General features: G+C 45.8%; 1 protein-coding gene across 1 annotated transcript; it reads right to left on the reverse strand.

Moving 5' to 3' along the window:
* Window positions 1–3,839: 3,839 nt before the first annotated feature.
* On the reverse strand, window positions 3,840–17,290 carry LOC103071968 (colorectal cancer-associated protein 2). Its single transcript, XM_082931349.1, is given in 12 exon segments — window positions 3,840–4,228; window positions 5,837–6,066; window positions 7,460–7,514; window positions 11,445–11,539; window positions 12,027–12,130; window positions 12,238–12,778; window positions 13,026–13,086; window positions 13,137–13,165; window positions 13,168–13,355; window positions 13,810–13,955; window positions 15,454–15,768; window positions 17,279–17,290. Coding segments are annotated over 12 exon segments (2,148 nt in total). The 3' UTR covers window positions 3,840–3,856.
* Between the last annotated feature and the right edge of the window lie 230 nt (window positions 17,291–17,520).

The following is a 17,520-nucleotide window of genomic DNA, read 5'->3' on the forward strand; positions in this document are numbered from 1 at the left end:
TCTCTCTCTCTCTCTCTCTCTCTCTCTCTCTCTCTCTCTCACACACACACACACACACACACACACACACCACACACAAAACACATTTTCTAAGACCCAACTGCATGTTATTCATCTATATTAAGCAAGAGAAACTGTTTTCTAAATGGATGTAGATTCCTGCCCTCAATGAGTTTGAAGTTTCATAACTGTGCAGAGCTGTGTCCACTCAGATTTGTTCATCTTCCAGCTCCTACATCTTGCCCAGAGGCCTATTGGAGCAGAAGAAATGGGTCTACTTTCTCTGCCTTTTAAAGCACGGAGCCACCTAGTCCCGAATCCCCCCTCCGTTGCCACACTAAAATCTAGTCACTCGGGCTTTGTGATACCCCCCACCCGGGACCAAATCTTGTTTCTTAGGCAGGGCATCCCCATCCCCTTAGCTGTGAGAGGAAGGGAGGCAGTGTGAGGGTTAATTTTCCTGAGCAGCCCTGCCACCATTGTGCAGGCATCACAGAGGGTTTGAGGATTTAGAAACGATTATAAGTCTGTGTTTATTTTAGTCTATTATAGTCACAGTTTTCATTGGCTTTGATTCGAACTCATTGTAGCCTTCATCTTTCTGGAATGAATAATGATTTTAAAAAACAATTTCTATCAAAAAGTAGCACTGCACCACCTCCCTCCCCGTTCCTGCCCTGGCCCCATCATTCCAGTTATCCTTATCTGTGCCTTGCTTTCTGATGTCCACCTGCAGTCTTAGGCAAGCTGCCAAATGTCGCTGCTCTGGCCCATTGCTTGAGGTAATAGTTTCCAAATGTTTACTGCTTTAAACTTTGTCTCGTCTTATCTCTCCGGCTTCAAGGCTTGACCCCTAATGTAAATTTCCCAAGAATTTGAAAATCAGTCCACGCCCATCCTCCCCGTTTAAGATTTTTAAAATCACACCCTCTTTTAAACATTTGACTGGATTTTGAAGGCATGTAATCCGTCTTGCACACAGTAAGCGCTTGATATTTTGTTCTATTGATCTCTCTAATGGTTCTGAGTAACAAAATGATTCATTCATTTAAATTTCCATTTGTAATCTTATTAAATGCCTCTGAGGTATGAGGAACTGGCTACAAGATATACATGTAAGATACATATATGACTTTTAAGGCAAAAGATCAAGTTCCAAATAGATTATGCCTCCAGGTCTAATGCATGGAAAGTATACTGAGACTATTGGAAGTTCTGACTGTAGCATCAGGTAACCTGAATTGGAGAATGGTGATCCTGATTTATAGGTTGTGTGACCTCGGGCAAGTCATTTCATCTCTCGAAGCAGCATTTTTATCATTGAGAAAAATGAGAACCATAATAGTATCTATCGGGTGTGCTTGTTTGAAGATTAAATGAGATAATGCTCACGTCACTGGCCCATAGAAAGAGCTTAGTCCATGTAAGCTATTATTATTGTGCTTCTATGTTCTACAAGGGAACAATCTAGACATTGAATACATCAGTGTTTTTCAAGTGTTTTTCAGAATCAACTAGTTATATTTAAAAATGCAGATGCCGGGGCCCCACCACCGGCTTACTGATCATGCTTTCTCACACTGAGGTGTAGGCACCTGTATTTTACCCAGCTTCCCAGGCATCTGTTGATGAGAAGCCTTCTAGGTTGTCCCACTGCTGCTGCAGGGCTCCCGAGCTGTTGTGTGAGCTGCAGTGGGTAAGAGACTGGGTGAGCTGTGAATAGACTTTGTAATGTGCCAGGTGATCTGTTGCCCCAAATTTCTGCAAAGGTCTTAAAGACCATTTTAAGGTTGGCGATATTCATCGTAATGCACAGTAGCGATATCAGCTCTTGTCTCACATTTTTAAATGAATCTTTTGCCATGCCAGATTTAGGGAAAACCTCAGGGGCATGTGAAGAAAGAACAAGAAACAAGAAACAGGGAGGTAGGAAGCGCTCTCTGTTTGTTAGAGCTGCAAGATCACCGATTCAGAAGGCAGAGGATAGAAGTGGGGAATAAAAAAAAAAGAATGGCATCCAGGAAAGAGAGATTTTGGTGCCAACAATTGGACATCTATGGGTTCTCTGCTCTCTGTCCCTTTGGGACAGCTGCTGGGGGTGGGGTGCAGGGCGTGCAGGGGCTTTGGGCTGTGTGACAATAGGCCAGTTTCAGTTTAGTTCGAAACTATTAAAAATTTAGTTTTATTGGTGTCTCAGAAAAGCAGTAATTGTTCTGTTCCCCTGGCATATCTATTCCATGAGGCAGGTTGTAACTCGTCTTGTTTGCCCAAGCCTTAGTAGAGTCCCCAGTGAGGGGATAATCTGACGGTGTCAATTTGAAAACAGATCTGTCTCCTGATCAAAAGAAACCCACTGAGGTAGCAGTTTGTCACCTTCTTCCCCTCAGTCCCCAGAGTGGGGGACTCTAGCAGCTCTTGTGCTTGGCATCTTTGTATCCTGTGGACAGCTTGACCCGTCTGGGGAGCTCTGACTATTGGTAGTCAGCTGGGAACACAGCTTTGTGTGTACAGGGGTTTAATGGAGGATGATTCCACAGGTTCGTTGAACAGTCTTTCACAAATGGCGACAAACTTTTCACCAGTGGAGAGTAGGAAGCACCACTTGGTGTTTTTCAGACCCAAGTTCAGGCACTTATTGGCTGGGTGACATTGGGCAAGTGACAACTTCCCTGAGCCTCAGACTCCTCATTTTGCTATCAGTGTTGTTGCGAAGATTAAATGAGAAAATTAAATGTGTGAGAAAGCCCTTAGACAATTCTGGCACACAGGAAGGGCTCAGAAAATGGTAGCTGTGGCCAGTACCAATGGTACCAGTATTGCTGCCATTGCGCTGAACCTCAAGACGAGGAAAATGTCCCCCAGACCTCACAGCAGGGATGAAGTCCTGTGCCTTAATGCCCTCTGCACACAGGATTTAACAGTATAGTCTAGCACAGATGGCTTAAGTAACTCCCCTTCAGCTTGAAAGACAGTTGGCCTTGTTCAAATAGATCAATCAGAGGAAGTTCAGTTGTAAACAACGTGGTCAACCCTACAAATCAATCTGTAAACACGAGTGATGCATATTTAAAGACCTAACGCAAAAATTCAGAAATAGAAGTTAACAAAGAATTCTAACCTTTTTGGTACATCAACTGCATGGTAGCTCTCAAGAGAAAGATCAAGTATTTGCTCTGAAAGTTTACTAAAAAGGATTTTGGAAATGAAAAAGAATTATCTACAGGTTAACAGTGCTGTAGGTAAGATGTGCTTTTTGGTCATATTAACCTTCCACTGACTACTGATAGATATAAGAAACTAATGATTCATAAATGCCTTTCTCTGATGTTGCCCCAAGACGTACACTCTCATCTATAGCAGTGAGGCTGACTGTCCCTCTTCAGTCATCATAGCTGTGTCTACCTTCCATCTCCATGGGAGCCAAGGCACCTCACGACATTAAAATAATTTTCAATCCATGAACAAGTGAGATTAAACACTGAAGAGTAATTTCCAGAATTAGTTGATATTACTCAAATCAACTGGGGAATGAGTATTGGAAAATTAAAAAAAAAAGCCAAATTTAATAATACAAAATTATTTATTAGTTAAAAAATTATAATTTGTTCGTTACACAGAAAGTAAAATGAATATTCCCTACAACAATTTTAACTATAAGCATACAAAGTAGGAGTGGCACTATGATTGGGTCTGAATTTCATATTAATGCCTAAATTAGTGTCAGAAAATCGAAAATGGTGACATGTAAACTGTGTCCGTGATATTTTGTTAGCAGGTTGCATATTTTGAGTTGCCATCTAGAGGTGGCAAAAAAATAGATGTATGCATGCCATGTTCCAAACTAATGTAATTTCTGTTAACTATAGCAGATGTCCCAGTTTGTTTCCCTCCTACAGAAATCACTGCTTGCTGCTGCTGAGGGAGTGAAGTTCACATAGTCTGTGCTGGAGTAAGAAAAACACTCTGAAGCTCTGAAGGTGTCCAAGTGTTCTGCCTCGCAGGATGCACAGCAGCAGACAGAGGCGGTGGCAGACGAGAAGCAGTTGTACTGGGTGTGTGAGGGCAGGTGAGGGTAGCAGTAGTCTTCCGAGGGGTAGCCACAGTTTCTGGTGTCCAGAGAAGGGGGAGAGTTGTAATTCTCCGGAGTATATGAAGGTAGATGAGCAGGAGAGTAACTGTAGTCTAAGGAACCAGAGAGAGTGGAGGAATCCGAAGGCCATCCTGGGGTCTAGAGAGATGAAAACCAAGGAACAAAAAGCTTGATAAATTAGACAGAATTAAAAGAACTGAATAGAGAAGATTTAGTAACTCAGAGTAAGAACATTAGGGGGAAAAAAAAAGAAAAGCACAACAAAACACCCAACCCAACCCAAGTCTGCAGAAGTAATTTTATTTGCTGGCTGGCGTGATTTCATGACACCGCATTCTATACTTAACCTATTTCTTTCCCAACAATAAATTGCCTTGCTTCACTGGCTTTCTTTGTTATAAGTATACTTTAGAGCATGCTTTGTTCTTAAACCACAAAATCCCATTGTGCTTCATCACCTGTGCATCAGATCCTGCTGTGTGCCACGATATAAGCTGCAGGTGGCACCCTGGATGTTTCTCCACACCCTTGACTGTGGAGAACAAGGTGAACATACACAGGTAGAACCGAGATCCTCAATGAGCCAATGTCTGGGAGGCTCCAAGACTCGAAACTACTGTTACAGGCGCTAAAGTCTTGACCCCTGCGGAGAAAGGCACTTTCTGCTTCCTCTTAAGCAGGTCCACAATTGTTACTGAGAAAGCCTAACTTGGAAGCTGGAAGAGAAGTGAATGACTGGGGCCCTGTGTGCATATCCTGTGGAGTTAATTTTTTATCCCCTTAAAATTTAGTCAGATACCTACACGGACTTTTGACAAACCAAAAGAAAAAAGTATTTACATTAAAAAACTACTTTCTGGGCTTCCCTGGTGGCGCAGTGGTTGAGTCCGCCTGCCGATGCAGGCGACACGGGTTCGTGCTCCGGTCCGGGAAGATCCCACATGCCGCGGAGCGGCTGGGCCCGTGAGCCATGGCCGCTGAGCCTGCGCGTCCGGAGCCTGTGCTCCACAACGGGAGAGGCCACAAGAGTGAGAGGCCCGCGTACCGCAAAAATAAAAAAATAAATAACTACTTTCTAAGGTTTAGAAAAACTATACGAGTATCTAAAAGACATCTTCAACAACTGGTATCTACCAATGGACACCTTATTTCCACTTTAAGTGGTAACATTTTCAAACATTTGAGGTCCATGAAGAACAGACAATCCAAATGTTTTCAACTATTAGGGCTTCATTTTTTTACCAACCATCTCAGACCCAAATGAGTTCTTGTGCCTGGACCAGACCAAAACAACCAGTTAGTAGAGCCAATTCAGTGCCAGAATAAAACAAAAAATCCCTTATCAGATGACAGTTTGTACTGTGTTGAAACAGCCTTAATTCTAATTTCTAGAACTCAAAAGTCCAAGGGCCATTGTTTAAATCAGTAATTTCCAATGAGTAGATTTCTGAACTTTACAGTTTAAAAACATTAAATGAGTATTGCCGGGAAACCTCTTTTTATGGCCACACACCAAAAGTACTTGGGCGCAGCCGACTTGGGAAATCATAATTACGTGTGTATCCAAAGGTTTTTGCCCTTCAGTGTGTGGCTATTTCTACCTCCATTGAGTTTTAAATGGTCCTTTGCTTGTTTCCTGGATGATTTTCTTGTTGATAGTGTTTTTATGATTTCTCACGAGATGATACAAACTCTCTGCCCCATAGTAAACAATAATAGGTTTTGTAAAGAACAGAGATAAATTACCAGGCTCTGGTTAAAGCAGAAAGGGGCAGGCTGGAAGCTGTCTGGGAAATAGTGCGGAGTACTTTGCATGGAATTGGGCGAAGGGTCTAGGTGTGTCTCTGTCTGAAGGTAGGAATCAAATATCTGGTCGAGGAAGCCTGGATTTTCTTCACGAGAAACACAACTGGAAAATTCTCGGGGTTGGAAATAATTGGGTATGGAAGGAATTGGTTCAGGCTCAAAATACTGTCCTAGAAGAAAAAGGAAAAGGAGAGATTTTTGTTTAAAAATTGCACTTACAGATTTGAATGGAGTTCTGTTCTTTATTCTGAATATTTACTACCTCTAGGGGGAAAGGGGGCTTAAGAAGTTCGAGAAAAGTAATCTGGATTTTTTAGTTGCCTTAGAGAATTCAAGTCCACTGAAATGAATCTGGTTAATAATGTGGAAACTGGCTGTAAATGTGGCCTGGGCAAAAGAAAACAATGGTGATCCCATTTCTGTCCAACTGTCACAGTCAAGCTCAAACTTCCCCTGTCCACTCTCTTAGACTATAAAGCACCAACTCCCCACCCCTATCTGCAGTCCAGGTGACCCTCATCTCTCAGAAGTAACTTGTAGTGTTGTTTGAGACTTTAAGAAAACTTCTGATGCCACGGGAAATAATTCTCTCGATCTAGGGTTAATTGCTTTCCAAAAGTTTTCATACCTACTCAGTAACTTAAATTTTGAGGAGTACTACAAATGGCAATGCATATTATAAATAGAGAAGCCAGGAATGTCTACAGATTAGTACTGCTCATTTTATATTACAAAAAGCAAAATGTTTCCTTAGTGAACATGTTACACATGATCATGGAATTAATATGTTAAATACCAAACAAGAATAGTTCTGAAACCCCTCCCTTTTCCATTTCAGTATTAATAGGCCCCATTTCTGATTATTACCCTTAAATGCTCATAGAAGATAGGTTTAGAGTGTGTCCATCAGAGGAACGACAGAACACTGGAGTTTCTGAAGTCTTAAGGCTCCTTTAAGGTTAAGTGGCACATTCAGTGGGGAGCTCCCATAGCACTGGTTTCCTTATATATGACCTCCTTAAACTCTGAGCCATTGAGTGGCATAGGTAGGAGTGTTTATGTAATAGAGTTATTCGTAATGGGCTGAGAAAACTTACACTTGCTTGAACTGCTTTCTGGGAAGAGAGAAAAGAAGGGGAGGGAAGCCCCTGTTGGCTAGAAACTAAGCGAAACAAGAGCAAAGGCATTATTGTAGGACCTCGGGATGTTCTGTATTCCATCTAATAGTACACTAAAAAAGATAACAGCTTTCTGAAAACAGTTCTGATCTTTTAATCGAGTTTAGTTACTGGGAGACAAGGACCTGGAACTAATGTGAAGAACAAGCTCTTGGAGCAGAGTAGGTAGCAGGGAATAGACAGTTCAGAAATGAGGACAAAATGTTGCACTTGTTTCCTTGCTGGGCTTGTATTTGGAGTCACCATGCCTTTTTTCACCTTCTGATTGGTTGGATTCCAATTAAATGGTGGTGCCTATCCTAACCCCTGAATCAAGTACTGAAAGCCTTTCGAGATGGACTTTTGGAAGAGTTTTTGAGGGAATTGTAAGGCTGGCTTTACTGACCTGCAGAAGATGGTGGGACTGGGTCTGAAAGGTGGACACTGTTGCCTCCGGACAGCTGCCAAAGCAAGAAGATGACCACAAAGCAAAGTGAAATAAAAGTTCTTTAAAGGGAAAAAGCTAAGACATTTTGACGTGAACTGTGTTACCTTCTGCTTAAGGTAAGATTCTTTCTTCTGAAAAAAACTCACTGTTGTGAAATACAACCAATGTTATATCTTCTTCGGATTCAACTTGTATTTTTCTTGGGGATTTTTTTCTAATATCTCCCACTTCAATTATACAGGTTGTTAATTTTGATAAAAATTAATTTAAATGATGTTTATATGACATAAATGAACAGTGAAAGAAAACACAGTAAATAGCCTTTCTATTAAACTATTTAATTTAAAATAAATAAGGATTAACATTTATTTAATCCCAATTGTCCGTAACTTAGTCAATCATTTTCCTCAAAATTTTCATATACGATCTGGCAGCTTAATCCTGGATAGCTAAAAATAGTCACATGTTCTTCCTAGCTATGAAATATTAAAATAGAGAATATTTTCTTAAAGTTGTAGTCAGTGAACTGTAGCCTATCTACATTCTAGTTAATGCCTGGGAAATATTTCACCTCTTGGTATGTTTTTTACTATTTTCTATAAGAGTTGCTTTTTTTCACTACGATAGTTAAATACCTGAAGTTTATGAGACTGTTCCTTTTAACTATTCAAACTAAAGCAGTCTGTGTCTTCCAGTTAAATTGATAATTGTACTAACTGAGTAATTTAGGACTTCTTTTTTTTTTTTAGATTTCAGGTGGTGGCTTTAAAGTTTAAAGGGACCAGCCTTGCTCTGAGAATCTGTGCTGGGAAGCAGAGCTCAGCATGCCTCTCTCCTGGTTTACAGGGTATACTCACTCCTGTACACTGAGCCGCTGGGAGCCTGCACAGTCAGCCGCTGCTGAAACAGGAGGTGGTGTTAATTTTGAAAACGATCCATGCTGTAATGTCATGAACCAGGAAGTTGGAATCCCTCACCAGCTCTTTATGCAAATATTTGGCTGCAGCTTAAGCTCAAGCACTTGCAAGGAGTGAGTTTTAAAAACTCGGCTTCAATGTAGAGCTCTGGTTAACCCCATTCCTCCCCCGGAATGGTCCGTTTGTAGGCCTCCCCAGGTTATCTCCCTCAGGTATGTTTACAATACCCTACTTGATATTATCTTTCTAGTCATGGGTTCACTTTCTACTTTGCTGCAAGGATACAAAGTCTCCTCTCTCTTAGATTTCAAACGGCACAAAAATCCACAATCTACAATTTATAAAAATACATCAAGGCTGTTTAAAAAAATTAATGGTAAAAAAAGGGTAAATTATGTCTTTTGATAAGTACTAACTCCAGTTTCTCTTTATCCTAAAGGTAAAAGAGTTGTGTGTGCATGCGTGTATGTGCGTAGGGCTGTTTGTAAATTGATCTGGCCGAAGTAAGTTTTTTAATCAAACTGACAAATCTGGCATACACATGTTTCTCCTGGCACTGAGACCCTAATGTTTGTCTCAATCTATAACTTCCATTCAGGATTGCCTTCTTAAAATTTCAAATTGTAGATTCTACTCTGACTTTATAGCAAATTACGATAAATTTCTTCCTGCTTTATATACTTGATAAAGTTAACTCTTTCCTTGGCTTAACGCCTCCCAGAGGTATCCTTAAACCACTGCACAAATTGGAGATGATCTCTGTTAAACCAGAAGCAGGCATACACCATGCCCTGTTACCTGCCGTCCCTGCCTACTGAGTATACCTCACAGCTTTCCTAGACTCCTAGATCCTTCTGATGGTGCCCAGTGAGAGATTCTACATTTGGCTATCGTAACTAAATCATCTCTGTGTTACTCCTCCATGTCTGTGAGGATCTGGGTGGATAAAATCTTCCAGAAAGCAAAGTGGGGCTGCCTTTGCTCTGCATGTTCCTGAAAGGCACTGGCTCAGAAGTACTGCTTGATTATTTCTCAGGGAGGAATTCAGAAAATTCAGATAAGTCAGACTGCTCCAGGGAACAGATACTGGTAAGATACACAAGTGCAATGTTTCAGCCTTGCCTTCCTTCCAGCAGCTAGCTAACAGGGGAACAGTGGCCAAACCAACCTGTAAGAGGCCAAGAGTAATAAAATTGCCATGTGCAAGTGGGCAATTGCAGTGCAGGTCGCAGCTGGAGCAGAATTCTACCAGGTACCAAAGCTCCTTAACAAAAGATTACATTTTGTTAGGAATGTCTTGATGATTTTTTTTTTTTGGCACCAGCAGTATTTCGCAGTTCCCTTGTTCCTGGTTTTATTAATTTTATAATAATCTCTGAACTGAAGGGGTTGATGGTTGAGGCTATCAGACTCCTGCTCAGCACAGCTGGATCTGCAGAAAGATGAATTTTAAGAGCCATTGGGTGGGAAGTTTCTTTAAATATTAAGAACAAGAAGATCTTAGTCCCACTTTTTGCTCTACCATTAGTGACTGTAAGGCTTTGACCTTTAGACGTAATAGAGGCATACAGATCCCCGATCTACTTACCTCCCCTGGTTGTCATAAGAATGAAAAGAAATAGTGAGTGTGCAAAAGTGCTTTAAAAGAACCACTGGAAAATCCTGTACAAATGGAAGGAAGTTTTATGGTGTTAGCTGAAATTCTACACATGGAGGTACTGACTTTATATCCAGCAAAAGTAAAATTTGTGCTGTACATGCCATATCACAGCAAGCTCACACCAGAACTCTAAACTCTGAGCAAAGGGTATGAATGAACATTACTGAATAGCTGGCTTTCAATCCCTGGTTGTACTTTCATTTTAGCTGCTTTTTGCAAATAATAATAATGATAGTTAACATGTATTGAGCACTTTCTAAGTGGAAAGCACTCTTCTAAGTGCTTATGTGCAGTGACTCATTTAATCCTCACAAAATCCCATTATCTCCAGTTTAAAGATGAGGAAACTGAGACTGAGTAACTTGCTCGAGGCTTCACGCCATGGAGCTGAGGTCTGAACCCAGTCCATTGGTTCTAAAACTTGTGTTGATCACCCCTACCGCATCTGCCTCTTCCCGAAAAGGCCCAGTTTCATGAAGTCGGGCATTGCACACAAACAGCACTGGACACAAAAACTGTTGTGCGACAGATGCCAATAAGCTGGAGACAGGTCCAGTCTTACCACTGGCAATATGGGCTCTATCCTTTATATCTGACATTCACACCCAAACCAACCCAAAGGCAACTGTGTGATCAAGGGCTCTCAGCAATGAATTGCCCTCTCTTGGAGGATAACCCCACCTAGTTTATTTGGTTCTGCTGCTGCCCTGAGCACTCTTGGTAGTACTTTCTGCTTTAGGATGTACATAAAATGGCAGGGTACCCTTATGACTGCCCAGATCAATCGCATGATAACTTGGAACTGCCCAAGGCTTCATTACATCTTAAGGAGGGTCTATATTTCAAGCTGTCTCCTCTGAGGCTACACGGCCCCTTTCAGCTGGGAAATTTCAGTGCCTGGTGATTTACAGATCAATGACCTCAGAGGCTGGGTTCCAGAAGAATGAGGTGGCAGGGAATGCTCCACGGAGATTCTCTCCTTGAAGGGCTCCCTAAAAGGAAGTTTCTGGGAGAGATTTTCTTTGCATATGTGAGGGCACATACACTGTCTTCCTACAAAATAACAACCTACTTACCTACTGGCTGCTTCTCTCCCTGTATTGGACCAACATGCTCTTATACTCAACTATGATCAGTGAGGGATGGGCTCCCCCAAATCTTGAGCTCCACAACATGCCCCAGCTGTTCTCTGTGGTTTTCTGTGGTGAACTGGGATGAAGGTGGGCACAGACGTTATAAGAACAGCTATGGAAGGCCAGGCCTGGGGATGGTGACTGGGGCCTAGGGTGGCCTCCTACACCTTCCCAGACACAGGGCTGAATGAAGCCGAACACGAGTTGGGAAGAAGTGAAGGGTTTATGCTTACGGTTCCCCCCGAGGCTGCCTGGTGTGCCCTTCTCTGCTGCAGCAGCTCCTTCACTGTGATCTTCACCCGGACACCTTGATACACCTTAGGTTTTTCTGGAGAAAGGCAACCGAGTCAGTGGTCAAGTGTGAGGTTTGGGTGTCAGGCTGGGGTGTGAGAGGGTTCTTCTTTATAAACTATGGCACCTGAGGCCAGATCTCTAGGTCTGGAGAATGCAAAGAGAACGCTAAAAGACAGATGGGAAAGAAACTCAAATTTCTCAAACTCGAAAGGATGAAGAGATACCGTGGGCAGGTTTCAGGGCCCCAGTGGAAACAGAACCTATGGAAATCTGTGGGGCTACCTGCCCCAGGCTGAGCCCTATCCCTAGGCCAATAGCACAGGTTTTTCTGCTCAGGAATGTGGAGACCAGTCTAGGGAGCTCACCCCTTATCTAAGTTAGGGGAACCTAGGGTTCTGGTCTGGGAGAGGATGGAGACGTCTCCCAGACCAGAACCCGGGGAGGGGCTGGGCGTTGCCGCAGCTGACATAGCCCACCCCACTCCCACGCCAGTGGAAGTTCTGAGTCCCTTCCTTCTCCACCAGGGCAGACGTGCCTTCTGGGGAGCCTCTGACCTCTACGTGCCCTTGGTCTGGAAGCCAGCCCTGGGGCAAGCAGCCGGCAGGTGGGTTTGGCCAGCCTTGTCCTTGGGTCAGTGAGGGACTCGCCAGACTGACCCCAGTAAAGTGACCAGGCCCGAGAACTCCCTCCCTCCCTCCCTCTCGTCTTTTTCTTCTGCCTTCTCTCCCTCACCCCCTTTCTCGCCTTTCCTGCTCTCCATATTTTCCTCCTCCCTCCTTAGTCTCCGCTCCCGCTCGCTCCTCTTCCCGTCTCTCCCCACCCCCTCCCTTTCTGGGGCAGGCATTTCTCCGCGGCGCCCGAAGACTCCGAGTCGAGTCCACGCAGCGCGAGCTGGGGAAGGCGTGCGGGGCGGCCGAGGATCGCGCACTCGGCCGGGAGGCCGCCCTCTGGAAGGGGCCGCCCCTGGGGCTGGCGGGGCCGGGCCTGGGTGCCCCGCTCGCGGGAGAGGCCGAGCGCGCCCTAGGGGTCGTTGGGGAGGGTGTCCTGCGCGCCGGGAGCGGGGGCAGGCGCGGCCCCGGGCGGGCCCCGCGGAGCCGCGGTGAGTAGGTCGGGCCGGGCGGGCGTTTGCGGGCGGGGGTGGCCGCGGGATCCCAGGAGCGACTCCGGCCCTGACGTCGACCCTGGAGTGAGCGCGGGAGAGCCGCGCGGGGAGGGGCGAACCGCGCGATCAGCCGGGGCGCCCGGCTACAGGGCCGGGCCGCCAGCGCCTCGCCTGGTCACTACGGAGACCGCAGCAGGACAGCTGGGAGCCCCCCGGGCCGGGTCTTGGGAGCTAGGGTTCTCCCCGGGAAAGGAGGTCGCGGTGTTCGTCGCCCAGACCCAAGGAATCCCGCGCCCTGTCCGCGGTCCAGCGTCTCCCTGCGACTTCCTCGCTGCGTCCGCGTCCCCGCGGACAGCGGGTGCTGCCCGGGGTCCGCATAGGGACCGCCACGGCTCAGCTCTGCGCGGGCCGGCTCAACCGGCTTGAGTCCCAGGCTCACCGTGAGCCTCTAGCTCCCGCCGCCGCTGCTGGGCGCACAAAGTCCGCGCCGGGAAGTCCAAGGGTCACAACTCTGGCCAAGTGAAAGGACCGGTGGTGGACCGGGGTACGCGGACGCCACAGCGGCCAACTGGACCTGTGGGCCTCTGCCCTCGGGACCAGGCGTGGAGTGGGAGCGGCCACAGCGTGGCCCGTGCCCTCTCCTGATCCCGGGCTCCTACTTGCATGCCCTGACTTTGTGCCTCTCTGTTCCATGCAGGAAAAGCCGTGGAAATACACCCGGATCAAAACGCCCCTTACCCTCGTGACCCTACCCCAGGACAAGAAGCCGAGTTACCCGACATCGTGGTCAGCAGAAGCTGGGTTGGTAGCTGGATGCTGCAGCAGCAGGGACTCAGCGCCTAGGAGGGCTCCTGTGCAGGGGGAGAGGCAGAGATGCAACATTTTTAAAGTTTCACAAAACATCCAGCTGCACCCAGGTTCCTGGAGCAGGAGACAAACAGAATTAATGTTTTATACCTTCGGGTATAGGTTTGAGTTTTTTCCCCCTCATGCCAAGTATTTAAAACCTCTAGAAACCCATGATTTGACAATCAATGATTGCGCGATACTTTCAATTTGAATATTCAAAGGCTTAACAAAATGGACTATCTTCTGCAGAAATCCTGCACACAGGCACCCCACAGAGAGTCCACAGAAACAGGGAGTGAGACCCCTTTGGGGCCTGGCCCTTGCTTTTATTGTATTTTGAGCATTTTGCCCACCTTCCCACAGACAGAGCAGGAGTCCTCAAAGATGCTCTGTATTTCTGCCTCAAAGGCAGCTCTGGGAGCCTTGAGTGACTTAGGCTGCCCTTCATGACCACCTGAGCCAGGCTGGCCGGGCCGACTGATTTCCATCTCTTCAGTCTCTGTTTTAAGATAAAATCTCAGGTTTTGGGGAGTGAACATGGCAGCAAGTAGGTCTGGCCTGGCAAGGAGTCACTCTGGGCCCAGATTGCAGGCTGGAGGCCTGCAGAGGCCTCAGCTCTGCGCCTCATCTCCTTCTGGCCCCGCCTGGCCACGTGCTGGCTTCCCTCCCCTTTCTTCCACTCTTTGTCTGTGCCCCAGACACTGGGGTTTCAGTACAGAATCCCTGCCTGTTAAGACCCTTTGCTCCTCCCCACAGAGCTGGGGATGCCTGTGGGGCTTCACCTTCTGGAGAGTTTCTGAGGCTGGTGTTTTTTCACTATGAAGTTCCCCTTTTTCTCCTCTTTATCCCTCTAGAGCCATCCCTGCCTCTTTGCTGCAGGAGCGTGTGTTGAGAGAAATGAGAAGCTTGGCTTCTGCTCATTCTAGCTGAAAGGATATGGATTTGTGTCAGGCCTTCACACTTTGGGTGAGAGGTGGGAGGGATATGAAGTCAACTGTGTCATTGATCCAGGCCTAAGCCCCTCACAAATGACCAGGGATTGTGCTGGGTTAAGTTCTCCAACCCCTTGCTGTACCTCTTCTGTGTGATTTGGAAGCTGAGAAGACAGGAGTGGTCCAGAGAGGGAGTGGGTGACAGGCCAAATCCTCTCCTGGCCCCCAAGAGAGGGCAGGGTGGGGCTACCTTTCCAGATAAGCCAAGACATTTCCATGTCGCCAGGACAGGCAATGGTTATAGGCCTCTGTTCTTTGTTCTCTGAATTCTCTGAAATGCAAGAGGTGGAGTTGAGCCCCTCAGGCCACCAGAAAAATACCCGAATGCCCTGGAATGTGTTGGATGCAGGAAGGAACACACAGAAATGGAAGATAGGGGCTCTAAGAGTGACAAGACACCAGGGTCTGTGATGGATCAGAGTTGCTTGGCAACTGAAGTTGTGTCTCTGGGGGAGGGAATCAGGGCTGGGAACACTTGAGATGGCACCTGGCAGTGGGTGTGGTGTGTGTTTGTCCCCAGCCCAGCTGGAATCTGTCAGCTTCTGGAGCCTCTTTCTCCAAAGGCACTGAGCCTGTGTCCTGAGTTTCCCTGATGTACTCAGGACCAGACTCATGAGGAGGCAAAGGACACTGGGAGTTCAGAGAGCCCCTATTTCTTTCTCCCTGTCATGCTTTGTGTGGGCATGGCCCCTTCTGAAGGAACAGTGAGCAAAGCAGCGTAGAATTAGGGACAGTCTCTTGTCCTCATAGCTTCTTCCATAACTTCTTTTCTCTTTTGTCCTCCTTTTTGTTTTATACTTATCTTTTGGTTTGCTTTAAAAAAATCTTCCTCTATGGCCTTTGTGTTTATTTTTTTCTGAATTTCTTTCTTTTTGTCTCTCTTCTTGTCATTGCTTTCTATTTCTTACCTACATTGCTGTTTTTCTCCCTGGCTCTCTGTGTGTGTCAGTTTTCCCATGTTCTGGGGTGCTGTCTCATTTTTTCAGGCTTAGTCTCCTTCCTAACCTCTCCTTTCATGTGGAAGTGGACAGGGGTGGCAGGAGGCCATTGAGCGCCCTTGGCAACGTCATCGAAATTGATGCGGATGATTGGCTGCCCTTTGGAGAAGGCAGGCAGGGCTGAGTGAGTGGTGAGCTCCTTGGAAGTCACGGGCTCTGTAGAGACAGCAAAGACCTCTTTGTCCCTTCCTCCAGAAGCCTCTGCCCAAAGAAGGACAGCAGTTCTGGGGGCTTCTGCATTGGCCCCTGCTGCTGGGATGGATGTTCCAGTGCTGTTGCTAGCCAGCAACTTCAGAAAACTGGGTTTCCTTAGGCCTGAGTCCTGATTTGAGAAAGAAGACCCCAGTTTTTAGCTCAACAATAAGGAGTTTCGTTGCCACTGTTTCTATAATTGCAGAACCCCAGCACAGGAGCTTAAGAGCCATAAGCCACACCTGTGGGGGTGAGGTAGGGTTCTTCTTAAATTGGGTCCTGTGAACCCTCCTTGTGGGGCTGTGTGTGTCACAAGGCCTGGAACAACCAGCTCAGCTCTGAGGTCCCATGGAGTTGGATGTTCCTCATAGACTTTTTAGAGTTTGTCCTTTATTGAGTGTTTATTGTATGTCAGGCACTGTATGGTATAGCCTCCCCATGTCACAGAGGAGGAAACAGGCTCAGAGGGATGAGCGGCATGACCAAGAGTACTGAGCACACACAAGGCAGGATTGGGAGTCAAACTTTGATAAATCAGATGCTAAACCCTTACTCTTAATTAACATTGTTGTCTTCCTGATCTTTTATAGCAGAGGCGAGCTGAAAAGGGCCTCAGAAGTAAGCTAGTCTCTAACCCCATTTAAGGCTCACAAAGGATGCAGAGTAGTTAATGATCTTTTATAGCAGAGGCTTTCAAACTTTTCGGACTTCAACCCACACTAGGAAATTCATTTTACGTGTTCATATACTATATCTATAACCATATTTATATATTTACAAATCAAACTTTTCATGGAACAATGTACACCTATGCATAAGAGATATCCTGAAAATTTCTATTCCATCTTTTCCATCTCATTCTATTCATGAAAAAATCTATGTTGATTCGGAGTCGCTAATATAATTTAATGACCCACCAGTGCGTTGTGACTGACATTGGAAAATATTGCCTGTGAGACATGCAAACCCACTTGTCAGAGCTGTGCTCGTGGACAGCGTGTCCTGTCTGCTCTACTGTCGGGGTGTGTGTGGAGGCTGGGGCAGTGCAGATACTGACTGGAGAGTGGTCTGTAAACACGGGTCACCGGAACCCTGAGAAGAGGCTGACTGGAGGGGAGGGGAAGCTGCTAGTTAGGCTTATGACAGTTTGTGCGTCTCAGACTGGAAACTCTTCTTTCTTGCTGGGGTCATGGTCACCTTCAAGGTGTCTGCCCTGAGGTCCTGATCATCTCTTTCGGGTTTTTAATAAAAGAGTGAAAAAAATGCTGTGGGCTTTAACAGGCTTACTTGCTTCAAAATATAACATAGGATCCAGATGTTTGGATGTTGGAAGGGATCTTTGAGGGACTGAGACAGACTTGGAGTGTTTTTCCAACATCCCTGCCAGTCGTTGTCTGGCCCAGGCTCCCTCCGCCACTTGGCTGAACTGCCAGCACATAGAGGAAGTGGGAGCTCACCGTGTGTCAGGTCGCCTGTTCCACTATTGGACTGCTTTAAATATAATCATTGGCTGAGACAAAATCCAATGCAGTATATTAGCTGAGCACCATCTATGTACCAGGCCTGGTACCAAGCACCAGAAATACAGACTGATAGTCATGCTTTCTGTCATCAACTGCTTGGTGAGTAACATGGAATACCTGTTCTCCCATGTCCACACCACTGCTCCTTCATTACAGATCTGTTTGGCTCGTTCATTTGTTCATTCATTCATTCATTCAACAAGCATATACTGATGATCTGCTCTGACCAGGCCGAGGGCTAAGTCTGAAGAAGGTATCATGTCCCCTTCCACTCCCACTGCAAACCTTCTCTTTTTAAGGTTCACCATCTGTAATTTCTCTAGTTCTTCATATGTTATAGTATTTCAAATCTCTGAGCC

This window comes from Lipotes vexillifer, unplaced genomic scaffold (genome assembly GCF_000442215.2).
Source record: "Lipotes vexillifer unplaced genomic scaffold, Lipotes_vexillifer_v1.1 scaffold785, whole genome shotgun sequence".
Lineage (NCBI taxonomy): Eukaryota > Metazoa > Chordata > Mammalia > Artiodactyla > Lipotidae > Lipotes > Lipotes vexillifer.